Raw genomic sequence first — 11,625 nt, forward strand, 5'->3', positions numbered from 1 at the left:
AGGCAGAGAAAGAACACACAAAAACTAGTACTAAAAAATCAAGCTTCCAGTCCAAACCAATCCCTTTCTTGAATGCTCACTATTATTTTGGATAGTATTTCTGGTTTAACTTCTTTGACTGCCTTAAGTGAGTACTTGCACGTAAGTTGGTACTTAAATATATGTACTGACATGTGAGTGGAAAGTGCTTAACAGCCCGGCAATTTTTTTTAAGCTTCTTCAGTTCATTGTCAAATAGGGTCACCTTACTCTCAGTGCTGTCTTAGCACTGCTGCTTTTAAGCTTTCTGAACAGAAGGGCACATACAACACTGTTCATCAGTTTGTGTTACCGCTAGAGGCTAGAGTCTTATCTCGGAGGTTTTGAGCTCAACCTTCTCATGCCATTTAATATAAACACATACAACATTATCTTCTTAGTGGCTTATTGCTTTACTGTTCAGTTTCAGAACAATGTGCTGCAGTATCTGAGTGTTCTTTCTTGATATATCTATTTTAAACAAACCAGAACTGGCCAGCAGTGCCACAGGGAGAATTGTATTGGTAACAAACGAATTTGAACATTTAAAAGTTGTTTTGGTAAACAAATTACTCTCAAAGCTAAGATACTATTTAAGAATATAATAGATTATTGGTCACAATGCTGAAGGGCTCTTTCATTCTGAGAATTGCATATATCTGAATTGCATTCAGGTGATTAAATAGTTGCTATGTATGACTTGCTATGATTGTGTTTGTGTAGGAAGTGGACCAGCTGCGTTTGGAGAGGTTGCAAATTGATGAGCAGCTTCGACAGATTGGAGCTACTTCTAGGCCACCACCAAATCGTACGGATAAGGAAAAAGGGTACATGACTGATGATGGTCCAGGACTGGGACGTGGTAGTCGACCTTACAGAAACAGAGGGCATAGCAGACGCGGTCCAGGCTATGCTTCAGGTAGGTAACTAGAAGGACGCTTAGTTAGGTAACTAGAAGGACACTTAGTTTTCAGCGTGGCCTGTTGGTCTTTTAATTGCTTGAAAAAGACTGGACTGGGAAACAGAGCTGTTAAAACAGAAATTCAGTTAATATTGAGTATTATTATTTGAGGATTATAGAGAGCTTTATACTGTAGAAAATATTAAGTAAAATGTAGTGCTTATATGTAATCTAAACTCATATTAAATTGAGTTTCTATGTTTTTACTAGAAAAGCATAGTTGCCAAAATGTGCTGTTCCTCTTCAAAACCTTATATAATTCATTATTAGTTTAGGACTTCTTCAGCACAGTCCTTTGCTTTAGTATCTGTAACATAGTTCAGCTGGTGTTTGGCCTCACAGAAAGGCCTGTAGTATGAGCTTGTAAGACAGTTTTGGCTTATGTTCTGCATAGTACAAAGTTGATATTTTTGTGCTGAACTGCTTCTACTATTTTTTGATGATGTGAGCTCACCTGGCTAATAACAGGGCTATGGAGGAGGGGTGCGAGAATCGGGAAAAGAACCAACTCTTATCATTGAAGGTGATCCGTTAACTGGAAAAATTGTAACAGCCAATTTTTTTTTTTATTTGATTTATTTCTAGCATTCTGACTTTTTTCTCTGCTGTTGTAGTGTGTGTTTCATGATGGAATTATTTTTATTGTCATAGAGGAGTTGCAGTGGTGAGGGAGACAGAACTTTCAGTTTTAGAAATATGAAAGAAGTAATCTATCAGACTTTTAGCATTTTATTAGACTTAATTTGTTGCATAGTAGATTCAATAATATATTGATAGGCTGATAACACCAACTATCTATAAACGTGCAGCATACTTAAATAATTAAGCCTAAATACTCTTCTAACTTTTATTTAAGCCTGACTTGACTTATTGAAGAGTAATGTGTGTCGTACGCATTTCTGTATTATATATGTTACAGAAGTTGGGAGGCAAAAAATCCCAGACTTGTTTATTTTTTGAAAAAAAAAAAAAAAAAGAACATGTTTAAAGATATACTTTTTTCATTCTACTCTAGTATTTTCATGCTAAGCTACACTGGCATGTTTGGAATTTTTTTTTATCCTCTTGATAGGAACTAATTCTGAAGCATCAAATGCTTCTGAAACAGAATCTGATCACAGAGATGAACTTAGTGACTGGTCAGCGGCCCCAGCAGAAGAGGAGCGAGACAACTACCTTCGTAGAGGAGATGGGCGAAGACGTGGAGGTGGCGCAAGAGGACAAGGAGGAAGGGGTCGCGGGGGATTCAAAGGTAAATGTAGACTTAATTTTGTAGAAGAGGTAAGTGTTGGAATCCTTAACCAAACTCACTTCTGTCAGTCTTTTGTCATCTTCTCTAGTCTCCTAGCCATCGTGGTATTCTTTTCCTGAATTCTCTCCACTGGCAGTCTCTCTCTTAAAAGGAATGTTTTATTTCAGATGTGTTGAATGTTGAGCAGAGGGGAATAATTCCTTCTTTTGACCTGCTGTCTACACTTGTACTAGCACAACCGATTAGTTGGACAGCTGTCCTTGCTGCAAGAGCATGCTCATGTCTTACTCAAGTTATTGTCCACCAAGACATTTGCTTTTGTGGGGAGCTGCTGCATACACAGTCAGTCCACAGTGCGTGCGGTTTGCATGGGGTTATCCTGTTGAAGCTGTGGTACTTAGGGTCCAGCTTTTAAGATAGTGAGTTTTCTGTCAGCCCGTTTGCTGTTTCTTGAGGTCCTTGTGATTAGCATCCCTGTCCTCCAGTGTATCAAACCACTTCCCATGGTTTGGTGTCATCTGCAGAATTGCTGGGGAGGCATTTCATTCTAGTGTTGCTTCATAGGTTACATAAAGCCTCTCTTCCCTGTATAAATGAATTTGCGTAATATTCTACATCTTGACTCAGGTTTGTGGGCTGTACCATCACATATGGAGGTCAAGGAATCAAGTTGTAGTCTGTCAATGGATGTAGAAAGATCTCTTATAATCTTACTCATTCAACTTTCCATAATCTTACCATCTTCTGTCTGATTTTCGTGCAGCAGTGATTATAAAAAAGATTGTAATTTGTGCTCAGTAGAAAGGGCCAGGCAAAAGTAAGATGGGAGAACTTAAGTGTTAAATATTAATATTTTGTAAAGTGGTACTTCATTATAATCATTTGCTTACAATTTTTGTTTACAACTCTGCTTATTTCTTGAAATGTTTTTTTTTCAAAGTATCGATATTTCTTAGGATTTTTTTAAAAAAGCTAATGCAGAATCTAGAAAATTCCAAAGCCATTAGAAAACTCTGAACATGTTAAACCTTAAAGTTGAATGTGCACTTCTCTCCTAAAGTTAATCATTTTGAGAGGTGTTTGCTGCAGTCAGTAGACAGTCTCTTTTTTAAATGGTAGCGATTTTAAACACTGATTTTGTCTACTTTGATTAACGCCTGAGAACACTTTCTTCAGTGACTATTTGCCCGTATTTTAAAAACTGTTGTTCTATGTTGTTAAGAATATTTGTTTACTGTTCTTTAGCGTTAAGATTTTGAAGTAATTCACTGTTACGCTTGCATAAATTCTAAGTAAAAGAACATCGTCTATCCTGTCAAAGAACTTAGTTGATTAAATCTTCTTACAGGAAACGATGAACAGTCACGAACAGATAACCGTCAGCGTAACTCAAGAGATGCAAAAGGGAGAACAGCAGATGGATCTCTTGAGGTAATTTTTTTCTTATTGTAACTTTGCACTGTTTAAAATTGCATAAGTCATATATTGATATTAGTGTCTTCAAAGCCACGGGTGACACGGTAGTCTTGTTTTTCCTTATTCCCTCATCAGATACACGAGAGTTCTGTGTCATTCTGTAACAATACACAGGAATCTCAATATATCACGTTGTGTAAAGATGCAACTTCGTAATGAAAACTTAGCTGTCCCTTTGGATAGAAATCTGATTGCGAGTCCTAAGGTTTTACTAACCAGCTTGATTTCAGTCTTTGTTCTTACTAGCATTATGGTTTATCTTTTGTGTGTTGCTGTGTTGTATGTTGTTGTCTGCCTACCTGAGGAAGGAGAATCCTTGACACTTTATAATATAAAGCATGTTGTAGACAGAATCTTTAGAGTAAGAATGATTAAACTTCGGAAACTGCCTTCACTACTAAATGAAATGTGTGCATTTGAAGGCTATGCAATCTAGAAAGTAAGTTAAGAATGCAGATCAAGAAATTGTTTAAGTCTTATATTGAAATAGTTTATAACCTTAAATATTTTATAGCCTTTCCTAAAGATACTGCTACAAATTTCTCAAATATATTTGTACATTGTGTAAAAATTTTCAGGCTGATCTTTTATGTATTATATGGTAAATTTCCCCAAATGGAAACTCTTATTACCTCAAATTATAACATGCCAACCTTCTACTATCTCTTATTGCATAGGATGAGTTAAGTTGGGAGGAAGAAATAATGAGCAGCGGCAAGCTGCCACTTTCTCTGTGGTGCTACCAGGAGTCACGATTCCAATGGGAGATTGAGATGGCTCTTGGTTTGGTTTTAGAATGCCTGTCTAAGAAAGGAGGGATGGAAATTGGAAGAAGTGATCAAATGCTTAATTTTCCAAGTGGGAGAGCTGAACTTGAAGGTGCATCTGAATATGCCTCTGAAATGCAGACAATTAACGTGCCAAAAAGATTTATGGCTCCCCAGTTTTTATAGTTAATCAGCAATTCACTTACCACGTTTGAAGTAGACAGCGGAGAGGCAGGAGAGTTGTGGTGCTGAAAAAAGGTTTAAGGCACATATCAATAAGCCATGTCTGGTTTTTTTTTCTGTTGCTGAGATTTAGATGAGATTATATTCTATAGGAAAATAAATACTTGTGTATCATTGAAGCATCACTGATAGAGTTGTAAAATCTTTTTAACATTTCAGGGAATAACTCTGTACAAGCATAAAAATCATGCTTTCAAAATGCTTTTTTGAAATTTCTAAGAACACTTAAGGGCTGCAGATTTTTTTGCTGGATTAAATGAAACTTATTTCTGAATTCAAAAGGTGACTGAGTAGCTTTTTTGAATATTACTGTCATTTCAACTTTTCTGTGTTAATTTTTTAAAGAAATATTTGTATACAGCAAGTAGAAAGTTAAGTTATTGAGATTGAGATGATATTTCAAAGTTCCATCTGCTATTAGTTAAAATTTGTCTTGCAAAAACACGCTGGAAAGAAAATCCTTAGCTTCCAAGGCTAGGCAGACGGGAGAGTTTTTTATTTATGTGGTTGTTTTTCTTTAAATCACTATTTTGTGGCATTTCTGAACAGAAGAGAATTCACACACTCTCCATTTCACTTGGATACATTTTACAAAGCCATAAGGGTGAGGTACTATTTGTGTCTTCTGACTATTTGTTAAATGGTGCTCCTCCCAGGCCACGAAGGTAGTGAAATGCGTAAGGGGTGTATGAAAGGACGAGAATGCTTTATATAACTCTGACTTGTTCCAGATCAGAATTGACTGCAATAATGAAAGGAGTGTCCACACTAAAACATTACAGAATACCTCCAATGAAGGTAGTCGGCTGCGCACGGGTAAAGAACGTAATCAGAAGAAAGAGAAAGCGGACAGCGCAGATGGTCAACAGCCACTCGTGAATGGAGTACCCTAAACTGCATAAATCTGAAGTCACATTTCCTATACTGTTTCAGTAATTCCTATTCCATGTTAGAGAAACTTGTTAGGCCAAAGACAAATAGTAGGCAAGATGGCGCAGGGCATGAAATGAACATATGTTCTCTGTTAGCCTTTTTTAACATCAACAGTATGCAGTTGTTTTCAGAATAAGAAGTTATTCAAATATTTGCATTAAAATATCTGAATTTCAGAAAAATGCTTTCAAGTACATATTGCAGTTCAAACAATGGAAGATACTTTTTTGTTTGTTTTAAAAATACTGAGCTGTGCATTGGTAAACTTTCTGTTCAGTTGTACCATTTTAACACATCGGGTCAAATTCACTGCTCAATTTCAATTTTCAGAATAAATAGTGTTTGCAGTAATCAAATTGGCTTCTGTTTTCAATCTAACTTACAAGTTCTTCATGAAATGCTATGTCGTTTTATGTCCTGTGTCAGTTCACATTCTGGTCCACCTTTTTCAATATTTTAGTGGACTCTGAAATACGTGTGATGTAACAATTGTCATTTTCATTAGCAAAAAAAGTTGTATGATCTGTGCCTTTTTTATATCTTGGCAGGTAGGAATATTATATTTGGATGCAGAAATCAGGGAAGATGAGTTGGTAACACTAAATGTAAAATATATGTAGCAATCCTTGTCAAACGTTAGTACTTTATAGACAAGTGCATGCTTTCCATAATTTTTTCCTTACATAAACATTGAGTTAGGCAGTTATAAGAATAGGAAATTTATTTTGCACTGAAGATTTGGCAAATAGTGTTATTGAAAAAGGGGTGTAATTTTTTTCTTTGTAGGCAGTACAAAAGCTTTTTTAAAAAAAAATCAAAAAAAAAAAACCTTTCCATTGTGGAAAACTAAAAAACTCATTGTTACCGAGGGAACAAGTGTAACGTGTTCACAAGCTAGTAATGTGTGCCTGCTATTTGGCCAGAAGACCAGTTCAAAGCGCTGATGTTTTTCATCCTCCCAGAACTTTTTGAATTGCTTGTTTTAATTCAGGGACTATCAGGAGAGGTAGGAACAAAATCATAAGTAATGCCCTGGAAAACACAGATGTAGTAGTTGGAGATACTGGATGTAGAACAAAAATTCATCACATTTCGAGGTACAAGTTCTGAATTACCAGTCAGTTCAAAGGTGTCACAGAATTTGATCTGAAGTACAGTCATACACCAGAGAAGGGGGGGAAGTAGTGGGAGGAGCTGTGCTTTCTTTTATTTCTGATCACACATTAAACTTGCTGGGCAAAACTGTATAAGGACCTTCATTTTAATCCATTTTTATTCGGATTACTCCAGAAGGAGAGCCACTGTTTATGTACAGAATTGTACAAACTTGACCTTGCCTCTGATGTATTTTGTGAGTTTTTGTTTCTTTGCTTTTTTCATTTTTTTTTCCTTGCATACAGGTGAGCATACTAAAAATGGCAACGAACTGCACATGATTTAACAAATATAAAAATGTCTTAAAAAGTATTGCCAAACATTAGTGTTAATTTCTAGTTATTTATTTTGGGAATGTATAGTATTTGAAAACAGAATTTGGTACCTTGCACACATCATCTGTAAGCTGTTTGGTTTAAAATACTGTAGATAATTAACCAAGGTAGACTGACCTTGTAATGTAACTGCTCTTGGGCAATATTCTCTGTACATATTAGCTACAACAGATTGGATTTTATGTTGACATTTGTTTGGTTATAGTGCAATATATTTTGTATGCAAGCAGTTTCAATAAAGTTTGATCTTCCTCTGCTAACTGATGTTGATGCAATCCTTATAAATGATTGCTTTTTAAAATCTCAAAGTAGAGAGAAAGTATTTTTTTGTTTAGACTAATTGGAGCTATTGTTTATTTACACATTTTAGAAGACTCCTAAAATATTACCAGTTTTCAAAATATGGCACATAATTCTCAAGAGAACGCAATCTGATTATTAGATGGTACAGTACCTGTTGAGTTGTCACACTACATGCACTATATATCTCACATTCAGTGGTTGAGTTCACTAAGGTGCTAACTAGGTTAAATGTGAAATAACTAAACTACAGTCTAACTAATTAGCTGCATTCCATTTTCAAGTGCATTTTGGGATTATGACCTTTTCCAGTATTTGTGTGCTTAACATGTATCCCTTTCAATTCAAACTCTAGTGTTATTTAAATGTGATTAAATTTCAACAAATTAAACTGTGAATCTAAATGTACAATTTTATTTTGAAAAGTCATGTTGTTATGAAAAGTAAAAGTGCAAGAAATGTCTGATGCTTGAGTTCAGGTCTGTCCTACTGGTAACTTATAAAGTATGGTCTGATGAATTAAAATTATTTTTAAAATAAAGTTCTTTAAAAAGAGTGAGAGGTATTTGTGAATGATGCTGATGCCTAAATTCAGTAGGGTTTAGCTCCAAGTCTATCAATTAACTAATGCTTATGAAAATGGAAAGTTTGTTTTTCATTTCTTTACTAAAATGCATTTTTGTTAATGATGGTGGGAAGCTAAGGTTTTATACCAACTCTGAAAACTTTTATCAAGGAAAAAATGTATACAGTTTTTTTGCTACATAGATAAAATTATCTGTCTTTATAAGCATTGAAGATGAAGAAGCAAATAGGGTTTGTTTCTTGAATACGGAAATTATTTGAATAGTTGAGGTTTTTCAGCCCTTTGTATCTCTGCTATCAAATAGTGTTTCTGCTTTCAAAAGCTAGAAATGAAATTTAGTACTGTATGATACTGAGTGTAGACTTTGCATTTTTCATAGGGACATTTACTGTAAAAGACAGGTTATTTCCTGAAGTGCCGTGTGTTTCACTGCAAAACCATTCAGTACTGGATGTTAGAAGGGAATAGATCATTTAGCTTCCCTTGAGTATTCCTCAGCCACTTCAGGAACCTTGCTGTATGGTTCTCGTAATGGGCGCTTTGTATTAATCTGCAAGAGGAAAGATATGTCTCTAGTTTTTTTTACCCTGTGTGTTGTTAAAAGATTTTGTCCATTTCCAGAAACAGTAAGATTCATAGTGGAATACATGTACCAAGGGGTTTGGAGGAGTTGTAGATACTGGTTCTCATGGCTACATTAAAGAACCTTTTTAAAAGTGACAAGGCTTAGTTTGGTCTAGATTCTGCAGAAGAGTGTAGTAACCTTGTTTGTTGTCCACATGACCTTAACATTTCTTAGGTTTTCATCCTTAAAGACTCTAGTCGGACTCTTTTCCGGCTGTATTCATATCCGTGAAAATCAGGGTGACTAGAAGAACTTGTAATACCTTAACAGTAAAACATGGCTTCATATACGTTATGAAAAGTGAGGTTAGTACTTCTGAGGTAAGTGTGTTCTGAATAGATTCCAGATTGATCTGCAGGGTTGTTCTTCCCAGAGTTTCACTAGGCTGAAGTGCAGCATAGCTTTCACATCACGTTTTTATGCTGTTTTTACCATTGAAAGAGTTAGATTTTCTGCACTTCTTTATTCTTCAGCAGCGTGGGTCTATCACAGCAGTCCATGGATCTTTTGCCTGCATTAGGAGATGAATTTCTTTTTTTCTACTACTGACAATTTTTTTTAGATGTATCCCATATCTGTCACTTCTGCTTTCGTGGTTATGAAGATCATCTGTCTTGAGCAATTCTGGATGGAGATAAATTGCTACTAAACCATGAATATGAATTATTTGCAACTAATAATTTTTTATGTTGTTTAAAAATTTCTTTACAATAGTCTTCAAAGATACAATTTTTGTGTGCTTTGAGTGCTGAATGGAAGTTGATTGTTGCTCTTTTATGTTATCCTAGATCATTGTTTTGTTTTTCTGCTGAGGGTTCAGTAGGACAAGACTTCCTTATGTTTTTGCACTGAATATAAGAAACTGAATTCCAATAAAAGCAGTTATGCAAAGCAAAAAAAACCCAAAAAAACTCCATAGATGTAGTCTATAAATTACTGGGAACTCTACTGTTGCAGAAATGATACAACAAAGCATTGTTTTGAGTGGTTTGGGGAACTGAATGTGCTTTTTTGGCTAATGAAATCAGGTTGAGCCTTAGCTATAGACTGCCATTACTGTTAGTCAACTGTCCTAAATTCAATAAAAAGAATCAATTAAGTGGTCAAGATAAAATGTGGGGGCGACTTCCTTTGATTGTCAGCCGTCCAAAAAGTCCCATATTTGTGCATCACACTATATATAGTGTTCCATCTGTGGAAAACCTTAATTGCATATGAAATCCTATGCTTCAGAAAATGAAGAATGCTTGTTCCTTTATTGGACATTTCTAAGTGTCTACTTCTTGGTACTATTGAGGGTGGCTGTGTCTGGTCTCTGTATAGAAGGGAACAATGAAATTGAAGATATTGTATATTGTTGATTATATTAGCAAGCTAATGCTGCATACAAATTAGATTAAAAAGAGTCACTCTCTAAACTCATTACTCAACTGAAATGAAAAAAAAACCCACAACATTTGCATATGAATATAACTTTTCAAGATCATTTATCTGTTCAGATGGTGGCTGTAGCATATGTTTGTTCTAAAACATGAACTGCTTTAGGCAGCCTGGCTGTTTGGAGAACTGCTGGATTTGGGACATCTGCATTTACTTTAGGTTTCTATATATTTTAAAACACTGTTTCTAATCTATTCAAAGATCTTTTCCCTAATAAAAGGAATAGAAGCATCTAAGAAATGTGTGTCAAACTGTACTTCTGTTTCCAGTGTGCAGATGTTTGGTGACCAGGATGGGCCTGTTATCTAATTAATATGCTTTAATAGATTATTGGGGAGCTCTAACTTAAACACTCTGACCGAACTTTGTTATAGAAGTGTATTTTGATATCCTGAGGTATTTATTAACTGGTCTGCACCATTAGATGGTGTTTCTATGTAGTGCACTGAACTGGGATTGGTAATAGGGTAACGTTGGTTTTAATTATTGGTGAATTAGAATCCAAAGAGACTTTGTAAGAGCTGGGGGGGAGAGCCTATTTTTTCAAAAGTGCCTGTGCAGTTTTTTTTCCTGGCCCCTCTGTTGATGCGTGTGTCACATCTATACATCCTGAGCTGCATCACAGCCATGGTGAGCCCATTGTGATGAGCTTAGATACCACGTCGTCAAGCGTGACAAGTCTGCAGTTGCTGTACTCTGGACAGCTGTGGTCTTCCTGCTCTGACAGTAGTGGAGAAGGCAGCAAAAGTAATGGGGAATACTGGAATTGTCTCTTTCTCCCTTGTTTCCCTTCTCCCAGGAAGTATTTCCTCTTTCCAATTTATCCTGAATTGTATTAAATTTTAATAGATGTCCTGGGAAACATTCCTATCCCCTTAAGAAAGACTTTAACTAGCAAAGCAGATTTTCTCTGTGGGACAGGATGTGTTTGTATATTACTCTACAGAACAGGTACATCATTTAGCAGAGGGAGCACAGGGAGAAGAGACCCTTCAAAGGCCAATATCTGTGTGAAACACAATCTTTTCCCTGTGTAACGCGTCAGAAAATGGGCTTCTCCTCCCTTACCAATACTAACTAAATCTCTAGATTTAAGCTGTTTTAACAACTAAATATATGTGGTATTAATTGAAAAAGACCTTTTTAGAGTAACAACAGGAGCAGCAGGCAAAGGGAGATATAGCATCTAGCAAAGCAATCTTCAGGGGTTGGTTGGAGGTCAAAAACAGCTTAAACCTGCTGTTAAATTACTGTGAATGACTTGAGGATTTCTAAAAGTATTTTTATCTGTAATATCATTTTGAACTACCTTTTTAAATTCTTTTACCCAAAGCATCTTATACACTCTGATTTTGAAAAGACTGAAGAATTAAATAAGAATTTGATTATAAACTTCCAACAATTTTTAGTTCTTCAGTGCTGATCCTATTTGTTAAACCTGGATTAAAATTTTTATCTTAAAAGTGATTTTTTTTAAGGTATCGGGTGTCCAGCTCTGAGACACTTCAGAGAGATCACTTTTTGGCTAGTTGCT

At 35.6% G+C, this 11,625-nt stretch overlaps 1 protein-coding gene across 4 annotated transcripts in view; it reads left to right on the top strand.

Annotated features, from left to right (window-relative positions):
- FMR1 (fragile X messenger ribonucleoprotein 1) overlaps positions 1–8,313 on the top strand; it is a 30,391-nt gene extending 22,078 nt beyond the window's left edge. The window contains exons 12-15 of one of the 4 annotated variants that reach the window (XM_054075582.1): positions 742–937; positions 2,088–2,231; positions 3,580–3,662; positions 5,449–8,313. In XM_054075582.1, coding sequence (XP_053931557.1) covers positions 742–937; positions 2,088–2,231; positions 3,580–3,662; positions 5,449–5,610 — 585 coding nt within the window. In that variant the 3' untranslated portion in view covers positions 5,611–8,313. Of the gene's footprint in view, positions 1–741; positions 938–2,051; positions 2,232–3,579; positions 3,663–5,448 lie in introns of all 4 variants that reach the window. The other 3 variants (XM_054075583.1, XM_054075581.1, XM_054075584.1) reach the window with 3 other exon arrangements.
- Positions 8,314–11,625: the final 3,312 nt, after the last annotated feature.

The sequence above is a fragment of the Cuculus canorus genome, chromosome 10 (assembly GCF_017976375.1).
Source record: "Cuculus canorus isolate bCucCan1 chromosome 10, bCucCan1.pri, whole genome shotgun sequence".
Taxonomy (NCBI): domain Eukaryota; kingdom Metazoa; phylum Chordata; class Aves; order Cuculiformes; family Cuculidae; genus Cuculus; species Cuculus canorus.